Source organism: Musca autumnalis, unplaced genomic scaffold (assembly GCF_047663935.1).
Source record: "Musca autumnalis isolate F117 unplaced genomic scaffold, ASM4766393v1 scaffold_4, whole genome shotgun sequence".
NCBI classification, from domain to species: Eukaryota; Metazoa; Arthropoda; class Insecta; order Diptera; family Muscidae; genus Musca; species Musca autumnalis.
In genome coordinates this window covers 231095641-231112725 of record NW_027411977.1, presented here as the reverse complement: position 1 = coordinate 231112725, position 17085 = coordinate 231095641, and the positions used below count along the sequence as shown (strand labels likewise).

Sequence of the window (17085 nt, the reverse complement as noted above, 5' to 3'; positions counted from 1 at the left end):
ACGAGAGAGAGCGCAGCAACTGAGTTTTGGCGTCACAACACAATCAACTGATAACAACACAACAAACACAATGCAACGTAAAAGCGTTTGGCGTCAGAAAGTGGATATTAGCTAGAAAATTGACAAAATTAAAGACAAATATTTATACTCAAAAGTTGGCAAAAAGGTTAAAAATTATAATGAAATAATGAAACGAATGAAAATTGAATTCCCATTATTAAAAAACGTACATTTAATTAATACAAAAAGGCAGCGTATTTTTTGGAGTCAATGGGAAATTATTATTTTTATTTTTTAAAACCTGTTAAATATTTCTCATTTTAATAATTTATTTAATGTGAATAAAACATTTTTTATTTACTTTAATGTGTTATCCAAATTTCTTGTTGAACATTTTAATATACCATAAAAAGAAAAATGTTGCTTAGGAAACGAAAAACCCCCTATGTTTCTTTATCAGAAACATGTCATAGGTCATTTCAATATGATTGGGAATCTTATCGGAATGCTGTAGGAACCCTACAGTGTAGTTTCTTTGAACAGTCAAGATAAGCTGTTCCATATAAATGAGCACCCAGATGAATCAGTGAATGTTTGTTCAAACAAAACTGATAAGGAAACCATTAAGAATAGATTTAAACTAAAAAATCTAAATCAGAGTTTAATGAAAGATCATGGTTCTATGAAAAATCCGAGGAAAAATCCGAAAAATCTACAGCTCTTCTATAAAAGCTTATTCTGTAGACACTTGCTGAGAGAAAGGGTGCTTCTATAGATTCTTTGTGAAAGAAAGGGTGCTTCTATAGACCCTTTGTGAAGGAAATTGTGCTTCTATAGACCATTTGTGAAAGAAAAGGTGCTTCTATAGACCTTTGCTGAAAAAAAGGTTGCTTCTATAGACCCTTGCTGAAAGAAATGGTGCTTCTATAGACCCTTGCTGAAGGAAAGAGTGTTTCTATAGACCCTTGCTGAAAGAAAGGGTGCTTCTGTAGACCCTTGCTGAAAGAAAGGGTGCTTCTATAGACCCTTGCTAAGAGAAACGGTGCTTCTACAGACCCTTGCTGAAAGTTAGGGTAGTTCTATAGACCCGTTGTAAAAGAAAGCGTGCTTCTATAGGCCCTTTATGGAGTAAATGGTGCTTCTGTAGACCCTTTGTAGGAGAAAGGGTGCTTCTATCGACCATTTGTGAAAGATATGTTGCTTCTATAGACCCTTGCTGAAAGAAAGGGTGTTTCTATAGAACCGTTATGAAAGAAAGGGTGCTTCTATAGATCCTTTGTGAAAGAAATGTTGCTTCTACAGACCCTTGCTGAAAGAAAGTGTGCTTCTATAAACCCTTGCTGAAAGAATGGTTGCTTCTATAGACCCTTTGTGAAAGAAATGGTGCTTCTATAGAACCTTTGTAAAAGAAAGGGTGCTTCTATAGACCCTTTGTAAAAGAAAGGGTGCTTCTATAGACCCTTTGTAAAAGAAAGGGTGCTTCTATAGACCCTTTGTAAAAGAAAGGGTGCTTCTATAGACCCTTTGTAAAAGAAAGGGTGCTTCTATAGACCCTTTGTAAAAGAAAGGGTGCTTCTATAGACCCTTTGTAAAAGAAAGGGTGCTTCTATAGACCCTTTGTAAAAGAAAGGGTGCTTCTATAGACCCTTTGTAAAAGAAAGGGTGCTTCTATAGACCCTTTGTAAAAGAAAGGGTGCTTCTATAGACCCTTTGTAAAAGAAAGGGTGCTTCTATAGACCCTTTGTAAAAGAAAGGGTGCTTCTATAGACCCTTTGTAAAAGAAAGGGTGCTTCTATAGACCCTTTGTAAAAGAAAGGGTGCTTCTATAGACCCTTTGTAAAAGAAAGGGTGCTTCTATAGACCCTTTGTAAAAGAAAGGGTGCTTCTATAGACCCTTTGTAAAAGAAAGGGTGCTTCTATAGACCCTTTGTAAAAGAAAGGGTGCTTCTATAGACCCTTTGTAAAAGAAAGGGTGCTTCTATAGACCCTTTGTAAAAGAAAGGGTGCTTCTATAGACCCTTTGTAAAAGAAAGGGTGCTTCTATAGACCCTTTGTAAAAGAAAGGGTGCTTCTATAGACCCTTTGTAAAAGAAAGGGTGCTTCTATAGACCCTTTGTAAAAGAAAGGGTGCTTCTATAGACCCTTTGTAAAAGAAAGGGTGCTTCTATAGACCCTTTGTAAAAGAAAGGGTGCTTCTATAGACACTTTGTAAAAGAAAGGGTGCTTCTATAGACCCTCTGTAAAAGAAAGGGTGCTTCTATAGACCCTTTGTAAAAGAAAGGGTGCTTCTATAGACCCTTTGTAAAAGAAAGGGTGCTTCTATAGACCCTTTGTAAAAGAAAGGGTGCTTCTATAGACCCTTTGTAAAAGAAAGGGTGCTTCTATAGACCCTTTTTGAAAGAAAGGGTGCTTCTTTAGACCCTTTGTGAAAGAAAGGGTGCTTCTTTAGACCCTTTGTGAAAGAAAGGGTGCTTCTTTAGACCCTTTGTGAAAGAAAGGGTGCTTCTTTAGACCCTTTGTGAAAGAAAGGGTGCTTCTTTAGACCCTTTGTGAAAGAAAGGGTGCTTCTTTAGACCCTTTGTGAAAGAAAGGGTGCTTCTTTAGACCCTTTGTGAAAGAAAGGGTGCTTCTTTAGACCCTTTGTGAAAGAAAGGGTGCTTCTTTAGACCCTTTGTGAAAGAAAGGGTGCTTCTTTAGACCCTTTGTGAAAGAAAGGGTGCTTCTTTAGACCCTTTGTGAAAGAAAGGGTGCTTCTTTAGACCCTTTGTGAAAGAAAGGGTGCTTCTTTAGACCCTTTGTGAAAGAAAGGGTGCTTCTTTAGACCCTTTGTGAAAGAAAGGGTGCTTCTTTAGACCCTTTGTGAAAGAAAGGGTGCTTCTTTAGACCCTTTGTGAAAGAAAGGGTGCTTCTTTAGACCCTTTGTGAAAGAAAGGGTGCTTCTTTAGACCCTTTGTGAAAGAAAGGGTGCTTCTTTAGACCCTTTGTGAAAGAAAGGGTGCTTCTTTAGACCCTTTGTGAAAGAAAGGGTGCTTCTTTAGACCCTTTGTGAAAGAAAGGGTGCTTCTTTAGACCCTTTGTGAAAGAAAGGGTGCTTCTTTAGACCCTTTGTGAAAGAAGGGTGCTTCTTTAGACCCTTTGTGAAAGGGTGCTTCTTTAGACCCTTTGTGAAAGGGTGCTTCTTTAGACCCTTTGTGAAAGAAAGGGTGCTTCTTTAGACCCTTTGTGAAAGAAAGGGTGCTTCTTTAGACCCTTTGTGAAAGAAAGGGTGCTTCTTTAGACCCTTTGTGAAAGAAAGGGTGCTTCTTTAGACCCTTTGTGAAAGAAAGGGTGCTTCTTTAGACCCTTTGTGAAAGAAAGGGTGCTTCTTTAGACCCTTTGTGAAAGAAAGGGTGCTTCTTTAGACCCTTTGTGAAAGAAAGGGTGCTTCTTTAGACCCTTTGTGAAAGAAAGGGTGCTTCTTTAGACCCTTTGTGAAAGAAAGGGTGCTTCTTTAGACCCTTTGTGAAAGAAAGGGTGCTTCTTTAGACCCTTTGTGAAAGAAAGGGTGCTTCTTTAGACCCTTTGTGAAAGAAAGGGTGCTTCTTTAGACCCTTTGTGAAAGAAAGGGTGCTTCTTTAGACCCTTTGTGAAAGAAAGGGTGCTTCTTTAGACCCTTTGTGAAAGAAAGGGTGCTTCTTTAGACCCTTTGTGAAAGAAAGGGTGCTTCTTTAGACCCTTTGTGAAAGAAAGGGTGCTTCTTTAGACCCTTTGTGAAAGAAAGGGTGCTTCTTTAGACCCTTTGTGAAAGAAAGGGTGCTTCTTTAGACCCTTTGTGAAAGAAAGGGTGCTTCTTTAGACCCTTTGTGAAAGAAAGGGTGCTTCTTTAGACCCTTTGTGAAAGAAAGGGTGCTTCTTTAGACCCTTTGTGAAAGAAAGGGTGCTTCTTTAGACCCTTTGTGAAAGAAAGGGTGCTTCTTTAGACCCTTTGTGAAAGAAAGGGTGCTTCTTTAGACCCTTTGTGAAAGAAAGGGTGCTTCTTTAGACCCTTTGTGAAAGGGTGCTTCTTTAGACCCTTTGTGAAAGGGTGCTTCTTTAGACCCTTTGTGAAAGAAAGGGTGCTTCTTTAGACCCTTTGTGAAAGAAAGGGTGCTTCTTTAGACCCTTTGTGAAAGAAAGGGTGCTTCTTTAGACCCTTTGTGAAAGAAAGGGTGCTTCTTTAGACCCTTTGTGAAAGAAAGGGTGCTTCTTTAGACCCTTTGTGAAAGAAAGGGTGCTTCTTTAGACCCTTTGTGAAAGAAAGGGTGCTTCTTTAGACCCTTTGTGAAAGAAAGGGTGCTTCTTTAGACCCTTTGTGAAAGAAAGGGTGCTTCTTTAGACCCTTTGTGAAAGAAAGGGTGCTTCTTTAGACCCTTTGTGAAAGAAAGGGTGCTTCTTTAGACCCTTTGTGAAAGAAAGGGTGCTTCTTTAGACCCTTTGTGAAAGAAAGGGTGCTTCTTTAGACCCTTTGTGAAAGAAAGGGTGCTTCTTTAGACCCTTTGTGAAAGAAAGGGTGCTTCTTTAGACCCTTTGTGAAAGAAAGGGTGCTTCTTTAGACCCTTTGTGAAAGAAAGGGTGCTTCTTTAGACCCTTTGTGAAAGAAAGGGTGCTTCTTTAGACCCTTTGTGAAAGAAAGGGTGCTTCTTTAGACCCTTTGTGAAAGAAAGGGTGCTTCTTTAGACCCTTTGTGAAAGAAAGGGTGCTTCTTTAGACCCTTTGTGAAAGAAAGGGTGCTTCTTTAGACCCTTTGTGAAAGAAAGGGTGCTTCTTTAGACCCTTTGTGAAAGAAAGGGTGCTTCTTTAGACCCTTTGTGAAAGAAAGGGTGCTTCTTTAGACCCTTTGTGAAAGAAAGGGTGCTTCTTTAGACCCTTTGTGAAAGAAAGGGTGCTTCTTTAGACCCTTTGTGAAAGAAAGGGTGCTTCTTTAGACCCTTTGTGAAAGAAAGGGTGCTTCTTTAGACCCTTTGTGAAAGAAAGGGTGCTTCTTTAGACCCTTTGTGAAAGGGTGCTTCTTTAGACCCTTTGTGAAAGAAAGGGTGCTTCTTTAGACCCTTTGTGAAAGAAAGGGTGCTTCTTTAGACCCTTTGTGAAAGAAAGGGTGCTTCTTTAGACCCTTTGTGAAAGAAAGGGTGCTTCTTTAGACCCTTTGTGAAAGAAAGGGTGCTTCTTTAGACCCTTTGTGAAAGAAAGGGTGCTTCTTTAGACCCTTTGTGAAAGAAAGGGTGCTTCTTTAGACCCTTTGTGAAAGAAAGGGTGCTTCTTTAGACCCTTTGTGAAAGAAAGGGTGCTTCTTTAGACCCTTTGTGAAAGAAAGGGTGCTTCTTTAGACCCTTTGTGAAAGAAAGGGTGCTTCTTTAGACCCTTTGTGAAAGAAAGGGTGCTTCTTTAGACCCTTTGTGAAAGAAAGGGTGCTTCTTTAGACCCTTTGTGAAAGAAAGGGTGCTTCTGAAAGGGCGCTTCTATAGCAGAAAAAAAATACAAAAATTTCCTTTAAATCGCAAGTTTCCTTAAGTAGCCGGCCTTCGGCCGGGGATTTAAGACTTTCTCCTATGGACAGGAGCGAATTTCGGCTACGCGAACAAACTTTTTTTTAAATCGTAAATTTTTTCCCAAGTAAACAAGGGAATTTTCGGAACTTCGGAGGCCTATATCTCGGTAAGTATACATGAAAAGTAATAGACCCTTGCTGAAAGAAAGGGTGCTTCTTTAGACCCTTTGTGAAAGAAAGGGTGCTTCTTTAGACCCTTTGTGAAAGAAAGGGTGCTTCTATAGACCCTTTGTGAAAGAAAGGGTGCTTCTTTAGACCCTTTGTGAAAGAAAGGGTGCTTCTATAGACCCTTTGTAAAAGAAAGGGTGCTTCTATAGACCCTTTGTGAAAGAAAGGGTGCTTCTATAGACCCTTTGTCAAAGAAAGTGTGCTTCTATAGACCCTTTGTAAAAGAAAGGGTGCTTCTTTAGACCCTTTGTGAAAGAAAGGGAGCTTCTTTGGACCCTTTGTGAAAGAAAGGGTGCTTTTATAGACCCTTTGTGAAAGAAATGTTGCTTTTATAGACCCTTGCTGAAAGAAAGGGTGCTTCTATAGACACTTGCTGAAAAAAGGGTGCTTCTATAGACCTTTTCTGAAAGAAATGTTGCTTCTATAGACCCTTTGTGAAAGAAAGGGTGCTTCTATAGACCCTTGCTGAAAGAAAGGGTGCTTCTATAGACCCTTGCTGAGAGAAAGGGTGCTTCTATAGACCCTTGCTGAAATATAGGGTAGTTCTATAGACCCTTTGTAAAAGAAAGCGTGCTTGTATAGAGCCTTCTTGAAAAAGGATGTTTCTATAGAACCGTTATGAAAGAAAGGGTGCTTTTATAGACCCTTTGTGAAAGAAATGTTGCTTTTATAGACCCTTGCTGAAAGAAAGGGTGCTTCTATAGACACTTGCTGAAAAAAGGGTGCTTCTATAGACCTTTTCTGAAAGAAATGTTGCTTCTATAGACCCTTTGCGAAAGAAAGGGTGCTTCTATAGACCCTTGCTGAAAGAAAGGGTGCTTCTATAGACCCTTGCTGAAAGAAAGGGTGCTTCTATAGACCCTTTGTGAAAGAAAGAGTGCTTTTATAGACCCTTGCTGAGAGAAAGGGTGCTTCTATAGACCCTTGCTGAAATATAGGGTAGTTCTATAGACCCTTTGTAAAAGAAAGCGTGCTTGTATAGAGCCTTCTTGAAAGAAAGGGTGTTTCTATAGAACCGTTATGAAAGAAAGGGTGCTTTTATAGACCCTTTGTGAAAGAAATGTTGCCCTTGCTGAAAGAAATGGTGCTTCTATAGACACTTGCTGAAAAAAGGGTGCTTCTATAGAACTTTTCTGAAAGAAATGTTGCTTCTATAGACCCTTTGTGAAAGAAAGGGTGCTTCTATAGACCCATGCTGAAAAAAGGGGTGCTTCTATAGTCCTTTTCTGAAAGAAATGTTGCTTCTACAGACCCTTGCTGAAAGAAAGCGTGCTTCTATAGACCCTTGCTGAAAGAAAGGGTGCTTCTATAGACCCTTGCTGAAAGAAAGGGTGCTTCTATAGACCTATGCTGAAAGAAAGGGTGCTTCTACAGACCCTTGCTGAAAGAAAGGGTGCTTCTATAGACCCTTGCTGAAAGAAAGGGTGCTTCTATAGACACTTGCTGAAAGAAAGGGTGCTTCTATAGACCCTTTGTGAAAGAAAGGGTGCTTCTATAGACCCTTTATAAAAGAAGGGGTGCTTCTGTAGACCCTTTGTGAAAGAAAGGGTGCTTCTATAGACCCTATATGAAAGAAAGGGTGCTTCTATAGGCGCTTTGTGAAGGAAAGAGTGCTTGTATAGACACTTGCTGAAAAAAGGTACTTCTATTAGACCCTTTCCGGAAGAAAGAGTGCTTCTATAGACCCTTTAAGGAAGAAATGGAGCTTATATAGACCCTTTCCGGAAGAAAGGGAGCTTCTATAGACCCTTTCCGGAAGAAAGGGAGCTTCTATAGACCCTTGCTGAAAGAAAGGGTGCTTCTATAGACCCTTGCTGAAAGAAAGGGTGCTTCTATAGACCCTTGCTGAAAGAAAGGGTGCTTCTATAGACCCTTGCTGAAAGAAAGGGTGCTTCTATAGACCCTTGCTAAAAGAAAGGGTGCTTCTATAGACCCTTGCTGAAAAAAAGGGTGCTTCTATAGACCCTTGCTGAAAGAAAGGGTGCTTCTATAGACCCTTTGTGAAAGAAAGGGTGCTTCTATAGACCCTTTATAAAAGAAAGGGTGCTTCTATAGACCCTTTGTGAAAGAAAGGGTGTTTCTATGGAACCGTTATGAAAGAAAGGGTGCTTCTATAGACCCTTTATAAAAGAAAGGGTGCTTCTATAGACCCTTTGTGAAAGAAAGGGTGCTTCTATAGACACTTGCTGAAAAAAGGGTGCTTCTATAGACCTTTTCTGAAAGAAATGTTGCTTCTATAGACCCTTTGTGAAAGAAAGGGTGCTTCTATAGACCCTTGCTGAAAGAAAGGGTGCTTCTATAGACCCTTGCTGAAAGAAAGGGTGCTTCTATAGACCCTTTGTGAAAGAAAGGGTGCTTTTATAGACCCTTTGTGAAAGAAAGGGTGCTTTTATAGACCTTTGCTGAGAGAAAGGGTGCTTCTATATACCCTTGCTGAAATATAGGGTAGTTCTATAGACCCTTTGTAAAAGAAAGCGTGCTTGTATAGAGCCTTCTTGAAAGAAAGGGTGTTTCTATAGAACCTTTATGAAAGATAGGGTGCTTTTATAGACCCTTTGTGAAAGAAATGTTGCCCTTGCTGAAAGAAATGGTGCTCCTATAGACACTTGCTGAAAAAAGGGTGCTTCTATAGAACTTTTCTGAAAGAAATGTTGCTTCTATAGACCCTTGCTGAAAAAAGGGTGCTTCTATAGTCCTTTTCTGAAAGAAATGTTGCTTCTACAGACCCTTGCTGAAAGACAGGGTGCTTCTATAGACCCTTGCTGAAAGAAAGGGTGCTTCTATAGACCCTTTGTGAAAGAAAGGGTGCTTCTATAGACCCTTTGTGAAAGGAAGGGTGTTTCTATAGACCCTTTGCGAAAGAAATGTTGCTTCTATAGACCCTTTGTCAAAGAAAGGGTGCTTCTATAGACCCTTTGTGAAAGAAGGGGTGCTTCTATAGACCCTTTGTGAAATAAAGGGTGCTTCTATAGACCCTTTGTGAAAGAAAGGGTGCTTCTATAGACCCTTTGTGAAAGAAAGGGTGTTTCTATAGACCCTTTGCGAAAGAAATGTTGCTTCTATAGACCCTTTGTGAGAGAAAGGGTGCTTCTATAGACCCTTTGTGAGAGAAAGGGTGCTTCTATAGACCCTTTGTGAAAGAAAGGGTGTTTCTATAGACCCTTTGCGAAAGAAATGTTGCTTCTATAGACCCTTTGTCAAAGAAAGGGTGCTTCTATAGACCCTTTGTGAAAGAAAGGGTGCTTCTACAGACCCTTTGTGAAAGAAAGGGTGCTTCTATAGACCCTTTGTGAAAGAAAGGGTGCTTCTATAGACCCTTTGTGAAAGAAAGGATGCTTCTATAGACCCCTTGTGAAAGAAGGGGTGCTTCTATAGATCCTTTGTAAAAGAAAGGGTGCTTCTTTAGACCCTTTGTGAAAGAAAGGGTGCTTCTTTAGACCCTTTGTGAAAGAAAGGGTGCTTCTTTATACCCTTTGTGAAAGAAAGGGTGCTTCTTTAGACCCTTTGTGAAAGAAAGGGTGCTTCTTTAGACCCTTTGTGAAAGAAAGGGTGCTTCTTTAGACCCTTTGTGAAAGAAAGGGTGCTTCTTTAGACCCTTTGTGAAAGAAAGGGTGCTTCTTTAGACCCTTTGTGAAAGAAAGGGTGCTTCTTTAGACCCTTTGTGAAAGAAAGGGTGCTTCTTTAGACCCTTTGTGAAAGAAAGGGTGCTTCTTTAGACCCTTTGTGAAAGAAAGGGTGCTTCTTTAGACCCTTTGTGAAAGAAAGGGTGCTTCTTTAGACCCTTTGTGAAAGAAAGGGTGCTTCTTTAGACCCTTTGTGAAAGAAAGGGTGCTTCTTTAGACCCTTTGTGAAAGAAAGGGTGCTTCTTTAGACCCTTTGTGAAAGAAAGGGTGCTTCTTTAGACCCTTTGTGAAAGAAAGGGTGCTTCTTTAGACCCTTTGTGAAAGAAAGGGTGCTTCTTTAGACCCTTTGTGAAAGAAAGGGTGCTTCTTTAGACCCTTTGTGAAAGAAAGGGTGCTTCTTTAGACCCTTTGTGAAAGAAAGGGTGCTTCTTTAGACCCTTTGTGAAAGAAAGGGTGCTTCTTTAGACCCTTTGTGAAAGAAAGGGTGCTTCTTTAGACCCTTTGTGAAAGAAAGGGTGCTTCTTTAGACCCTTTGTGAAAGAAAGGGTGCTTCTTTAGACCCTTTGTGAAAGAAAGGGTGCTTCTTTAGACCCTTTGTGAAAGAAAGGGTGCTTCTTTAGACCCTTTGTGAAAGAAAGGGTGCTTCTTTAGACCCTTTGTGAAAGAAAGGGTGCTTCTTTAGACCCTTTGTGAAAGAAAGGGTGCTTCTTTAGACCCTTTGTGAAAGAAAGGGTGCTTCTTTAGACCCTTTGTGAAAGAAAGGGTGCTTCTTTAGACCCTTTGTGAAAGAAAGGGTGCTTCTTTAGACCCTTTGTGAAAGAATGGGTGCTTCTTTAGACCCTTTGTGAAAGAAAGGGTGCTTCTTTAGACCCTTTGTGAAAGAAAGGGTGCTTCTTTAGACCCTTTGTGAAAGAAAGGGTGCTTCTTTAGACCCTTTGTGAAAGAAAGGGTGCTTCTTTAGACCCTTTGTGAAAGAAAGGGTGCTTCTTTAGACCCTTTGTGAAAGAAAGGGTGCTTCTTTAGACCCTTTGTGAAAGAAAGGGTGCTTCTTTAGACCCTTTGTGAAAGAAAGGGTGCTTCTTTAGACCCTTTGTGAAAGAAAGGGTGCTTCTTTAGACCCTTTGTGAAAGAAAGGGTGCTTCTTTAGACCCTTTGTGAAAGAAGGGGTGCTTCTTTAGACCCTTTGTGAAAGAAAGGGTAATTCTATAGACCCTTTGTGAAAGAAAGGGTGCTTCTATAGACCCTTTGTGAAAGAAAGGGTGCTTCTATAGACCCTTGCTGAAATGCTGCCTCTATAGAACCTTGCTGAAATGCTGCTTCTGTAGACCCTTTGTGAAAGAAAGGGTGCTTCTATAGACACTTGCTGAAAAAGGTACTTCTATTAGACCCTTTCCGGAAGAGTGCTTCTATAGACCCTTTCCGGAAGAAAGGGAGCTTCTATATACCCTTGCTGAAAGGGTGCTTCTATAGACACTTTCTGAAAGAAAGGATACTTCTATTGAAACTTTCTGAAAGAAAAGAGGCTTCTACAGAATTGTGGAGTAGATGACCCCTCGGATCGTGTACAATCGAATGGATGGTCCCTTGGTTCGTCTACTGTAGAGAGTGGCCAAGAAAACATTCTTTAAAAAACCCACGGGTTGCGGAAAAATAAGGTTTTGCGGCCTTTGAAGACCAAGAAAAATATTCTTTAAAAAATCTATAATATTCTTTAAAAATCCACGTTTTGTGGCCTTTGAGGACCAAGAAAAATATTCAAATATACTCAAAATATCCACTTTTTCGGTTGGTTTGTTGATACCTGAAAAAATAGAAATTCTTCAATTATGTTGTTGTTGTTTTCTGTAATATATATTCTTCATTAAATTAAAAAGACTTTATTTACATAAAAAGAAAGTTAAGGACATTTAATGATCATCTTGTTGTTGTTATTTTTTTATAGCTTTCTTTTTTTCTTTTCTTTTTTAATGAGTAGTTTGGAAGAAGAGTTTCAGAATATAATTTTTTTTGGCCGAAAAAAAAAACTTATTATGCCAATTAGATTCGATTTTGTTTCCAATACGAAGAGTATGTATAAAAAATGCCAAAAAATATGTGTATAATATCTATGTTATATGGATAAATATGCAAAATAAATTAGGCAATATTTTAATAACCTATCATTAAATCGAGAGGGGATTGGGAGACCAAATTTCTTTGCTTAAGAGTTAGTAAATGATCTTTTTGATGATGAAGTATGATTTGAGAAAATCAGGACAAAGACATTTCTCTGGTTTTAATTTATATAAATAGCGCATTTCCAGTAAAGTAGGTGGTCATCGTTTTCAAAAACACAAAAAAAAAAGAAAGTCTTTGAATTTGAAAAAAAGAAACATGTTCCATGTTTGTTTTAAGAGATTTTTGTTTTTTGTTTATGCTCGTGTTTTTCAAAGGCCTTGGTTTCTTCATTTTCCTTGGATGATTACACAGGGTTGTGGTAGCATGGGTATTGGTCAATATGTTTAATTGATTTCGCCTTTTTCTCGAGTCTACAACATGCCAAAACCTTTGGAATAATTTATGGCTTTTAAAAGTCTTTCCTCTAATTTCTCTTTGCTGCTATATTCAGGCAATAAGAGCACATTGAAACAGGTATGCGATGTGGGCAGGCGATCACTGTCTGGGCCATGGCGGGTTATAAGCAATTTAAGACGACTTAAGCCACCCACGGGTACACGATCTGAGCCAGTGGTGAATTCCAAGAGTTTACGTTTCGATTCTTCCGGCAAACTGTGAACAATGCTCCAAAAATCTTTGATGATTTGCGTATCTTTTGTGTAGCCACCTTCATATTCAGTGGATTTTTCCAATTCCACAAAATCGAATTTCTACAACAAAAACAACAAAAGTTAGCGAAAAAAGTTTATTAGATATCCAATTTACTTACCCTGCTACCACACACCAACAATTCAATTTCTTCGGGTCTAAACAACAACTGCAAAGGCGATTCATCTGTAACCATGTCAAAACCTTTTTTAAAGGCCTTAAATTGTTTCTCTACACTGGTGTTGAGCAAGAAGTCACTATACAAATCAACAAATTCCTTTTTGTTGTGTTGGCCCACAGCTATGTCACCACCACCTGGCTTCAGTTCATGTTCCACAACTTCATCGAAAACATTTTTATAGCTGATTTTAAAGGTTTGCATGAAAACTTCTTCCATATCGGATTCTTGATAATCCAGCATAGATTTAAGACTTCTATAGAGGGTGGGATTCCAATCTTTCAAATCGTAGAAAGAGCCACGACCACCCATCAATTTGCGATAAACCACCATGGGAAAGTTCACAGCCAAAATAATATTGTTGTAAATAGCTAAGCCTATGATAATGCCGATCAAGGCAAATTGTGCCCCATTTTCAAAGGCTGAGGGATTGAACCTGGAAAAAAGGTAATTAGAAAAAAATTAAAAAAAGACTTAAGACTTATTATTATGACATAAGGGCTTGCGTCCAATTTAGAGTAGTAGAGGGCCCTTAGGGTATTCTACTGTCCAGTAGATGGCACCTAGTGTCTTCTACAGTCTAGTAGATGACACCAAGGGTCGTCTACTGTCCAGTAGATGGCACCTAGGGTCGTCTACTGTCCAGTAGATGACACTTAGGGTCGTCTACTGTCCAGTAGATGGCACATAGGGTCGTCTACTGTCCAGTAGATGGCACATAGGGTCGTCTACTGTCCAGTAGATGGCACTTAGGGTCGTCTACTGTCCAATAGATGGCACCCAGGGCCGTCTACTGTCCAGTAGATGGCACCTAGGGTCGTCTACTGTCCAGTAGATGACAAATAGGGTAGTCTACTGTCCACTAGATGGTACCTAGGGTCGTCTACTGTCCAATAGATGTCACCTAGGGTCGTATTCTGTCCAGTAGATGGCCCTTAGGGTCATCTACTATAGAGAAGATGGCCCCAAGGAACGTCAACTACACAGTGGATGGCCTGTTGTGTGGTCTACTGTAAAGTTGATAGCCCTTTGAGTCGTTAGAGCAGTAGATTGCCTACTTTAGAGTAGATTGCCTACTGTTGTCAAACTTACCACATTGTATTGGTCTCCTCCTGATGTACAAACATGCCGAAATCTGGATTGAATATCTCTTCAACAATCAATTGGAAGAATTCTTTGGAAACACCACCCTCATCGATGCCCTGTTCTCCCACAAATTCAACTACCAATTGTTTTTTCAAGTCTTTTGGATTACTCATGGCCACCAATTCCAACTGTAAACACACCAGAAAACACATTTAGAAATTAGAGACTTTCCTCCCCAAATCCAATTCAAAACTTACCCCTATTAAAGCATCATTAACAATATTATCACGTCTTACTTTCAACTTTAAGTCAGGACGTACCACATCATTGACATCACCCAAATAGCTAAACAATGAATATAAGGATGAATTACGTTCGCTATACATGCGTATGCGACTGTCATAGTAGAGGGCTATGACTTTGGTGGCAGGCGTTAATATAAAGGAATACAACATAAAGGAGAAGTGATTGCCTGTGGAAGAGAAAAGAATCGAATTTGAAATGATGACAAAGTTCTTTCTTCATTAGGTATACCTTCACCCATTGGATCCAAGGATAAATTCTTATACGATAGATAATCTCTATCCATTTGTATGGCATCACTTAAAGGCTCATTATAGAATTCTTCAAATGGCACAAGTGGGATCCTACAATCCATGCATGATATACTTAGTTCCTTTTCCAAATTATCTTCGGAAAATGAATAATAAGGAAAATAGACAAACATGCCATCATCACCACCACCAGAACCGGATGCACCATCTTGATCTTCGGATGAATCTTTATCAGCATCTGAAGCCGAAGCAGCAGATGTCCTACTGTAGCTATCGATTTCACCGGCCAACAGGCTGGCATAGAAGGCTATCTGTAAAGACAGAGAAATGTAGGAGTTAACAAAGTGTTCAGTTGGGGTAGGGTCTTTGCTCACCTTTAAAACTTTGGTTACAGCTATAACATCACTATTCTCTTGTACTGTATCCTCATCCATAATTACTTGCAGGGTAATCAATTGTTGACAGCACTGGACAAAAGATTGTAGCTGATCTTTACAGTGCACAGACCAAATGCGTGCTAAACGTGCCTGCGCCTTTATGGGCATGGTCTGAGCTGCCTGACACAATTTTGGCATACTTCTTTCCAAATATTCCAAGTCAGCAAAGCGATTTGAGGCTGGAAGGAGAGAAAAAAGATTACAGATAATAGGATAAAGGCGATATTAAAATGCAGTAGATGATCCTATTAGCGACTGGACACTCCACTTGATAGTAGAGGTCATCTACTCGACAGTAGATGACGCTCGGGGCCATCTACTCTATAGTAGACGACCATAGGGGCCCCTTACTCTGTGGTAGACGACCCTACGGGCCATCTACTCTACGTCTACACTATAGTATACTTACTCTACGACAGGAAAGCTTTTTAACAAGTTCATTTACTTACTTGTTGTTGCCATATCAAAGCATATAACAAAACAATGCAATATCTTTTCCCAGTCATAGAAACGTCCATATTTTATACTCTCTGCCAATAGGATGATGTTATTATTTAATGCTTCGCCCACAGCATTATTGTTCAGTCCATAGAGTTTCTTTTTGACACGACGTAAACTTTCCAAATCCACTTGAGTATCACAACTTTGGGTTAGAACAACAATGTCATCTAAATCCACCGAGACATCATCTTCATCCATGGGTTCAATACCTTCACCACTAGGACCTACGCTAACACCATCAGCACCTGCATTACTTGAGGAGCTGTGATCCACACCAATTTCCATGGAATTTGATGTGGCAGAGGCAGGTCTAATGTCATCAGAATCTCCACCACCAGTACCACCACCCCCATTATCTTCACCATCGTCGTCGTCTCCGTCATCAGCATCAATACATGTTGAATCCTCATCCTTATCATGTTCCCCCTCCAAGGTGCGCAAATCTTCTTTTTTCAGTTCTTGTGGTGATTTACCCAAAATTTCTTGTAACTTCGAGGCATTCGCTGTGGTCGAGGCTAATTTCACCAATGGTGGCCGTTTAAAGCTTTTACTTAGTTTCTTAACCGAACAATAGACCTGATTAATGGCATGTATTAGACGATCATAGGAATTGTATTTTGTACACTCTTCTATCAGTTCATCAAGTATTTGTTCATTCAAGTATTCCACATTTTCCAAAGTGGGTGTGGTGGGAGGACTAGCCGGTTTCGCCTTGGATGTATTTGGTGATTCAATTTCCCCCAAGATATTGGTGTTACTGCTACCTGTCGAACTGGAGGATGAGGATGATGAAGAACCTGATGTTATGGTACTGTTTGAACTACTACTACTGCTGCTACCACTGGTGCTGGCTGCATCCGGGCCAGAACATTCCATATCAACGGTGGCTGAACGTGAACTAGAGGGTGAGTCATGCTGTGGACCTGTCCTGGGCACTTTGGGTTGTTGGGCATAATGATCGCACAGTGGTGCATCTTGTGAGAATAGAGAAATTGCTTTGGCTGCAATTTCATTTGGTGTCATGGGGGCCACCTTACCACTAGAGGCACAATTGACATTGGAACATTTGGGATTGCCGCAACCTCTTTGTAACTGATAAAAATAACGTTCAATTAATTCCTTTACTGCTGATCTTTTCATATCCGTAGGTGTTGGTGAGGTATGTGTTGTGGTTGTTGTAGATGATGTTGTTGTTGCTGATCTAGCTGGAGTTGTTTGTTCTGCTTGATTTGCTTGTGTTGTTGTTGTTGCTGTTGGTCTTTGTCCTCCCAAAGACAAATCTTGTGGCACACTGATGAAAATAATAAAAAAATAATTTAACAAATTTTATTTGTTGCTTTAATCATCTCTTTCATAAAGCGTCTTACCTTATAGTTTCTTCGTCATCTGACATTGGATGGTCTTCTTGTTCTATTAACTGGCCGTTTTCTTCTGCTGCTCTTGGCAACTTTAATTTATTCTCGTCGTTCATGTGTTTTGTTTTTGTTAATTTATTTGCCTTTTATAGCAAATATCCGTTTCTCTGCCCAATTCTTTTCAATATTACCTTACTTATTCGGCTATTTTTACCTTTAGTTATTTAATCCAATTGATTTTGTATTGGATTTCGTGCATTAATTCACAGAATCTCACAAAATATTCCTTTGTATTTTGGAAAAAAGGAAGAATGTCAAACTGCCAAGAAAAAAATCAAATCATCCTGTCAATGAGAGTAACCATTTATATGAATGAGAGTAATTGGTAACTGTGTGTGTGGGGGTTTTCTGATTGGCATAAACAAGATGCAAAAAAGACGTCTTATGCGTAGCGTATGACGTAAAAGTGAAGTTTTTGACAAGACAAGTGGGAAATGAGTGGGAGTTTGAAGATTTAACAGCTGATTTGTGGGTTTGGCGCAAACGTCAAATAAATCCTCTCGAATTGCAGTAACAGGCCCAAAATGTGGATAAAACTTGAGAATATCTTAAATTGGGCGGTACCGTTACATGGGGGTGCAACAAAACGATGACATATGTATATAAATATCTCCACAATTATTGGTGCCGATATACAGTATGCAAAGTTCATATTCGTACATCCCTACAAAAATGAATAAAATCGTTATTAATTCCATATTTTATGTGCAAATATGAAATAATTGCTAGGAATTACCATAACGAAGAAAGATTTA

The 17085-nt window shown here is 39.6% G+C and overlaps 1 protein-coding gene across 2 annotated transcripts; it reads right to left on the bottom strand.

Moving 5' to 3' along the window:
- Positions 1-11181: 11181 nt before the first annotated feature.
- Positions 11182-16663, bottom strand: Ube3a (ubiquitin protein ligase E3A). Of its 2 annotated transcripts, none has more exons than XM_073985978.1 (8): positions 16283-16663; positions 14864-16206; positions 14352-14593; positions 13964-14288; positions 13681-13895; positions 13430-13611; positions 12281-12773; positions 11182-12221 (listed from the first exon to the last, which is right to left on the bottom strand). In XM_073985978.1, exons 1-8 carry the CDS (start codon positions 16384-16386, stop codon positions 11883-11885), a joined length of 3243 nt encoding a protein of 1080 aa, XP_073842079.1. In that variant the 5' UTR covers positions 16387-16663; the 3' UTR covers positions 11182-11882. The 2 variants fall into 2 exon arrangements, with proteins under 2 accessions (XP_073842079.1, XP_073842078.1); XM_073985977.1 differs by having other exon boundaries at positions 13958-14288; positions 16283-16656.
- Positions 16664-17085: the final 422 nt, after the last annotated feature.

What these genes read in the sequence shown, in the direction of transcription:
- Ube3a (XM_073985977.1), bottom strand. Translation starts at nt 16,386, where the DNA reads ATGAACGACGAGAATAAATTAAAGTTGCCAAGAGCAGCAGAAGAAAAC. An exon ending in TTAATGATGCTTTAATAGGG is followed by an intron (nt 13,612 to 13,680) that starts GTAAGTTTTGAA and finishes GTGTGTTTACAG; the next exon opens with TTGGAATTGGTGGCCATGAG. An exon ending in GAGGAGACCAATACAATGTG is followed by an intron (nt 12,774 to 13,429) that starts GTAAGTTTGACA and finishes CCTTTTTTCCAG; the next exon opens with GTTCAATCCCTCAGCCTTTG.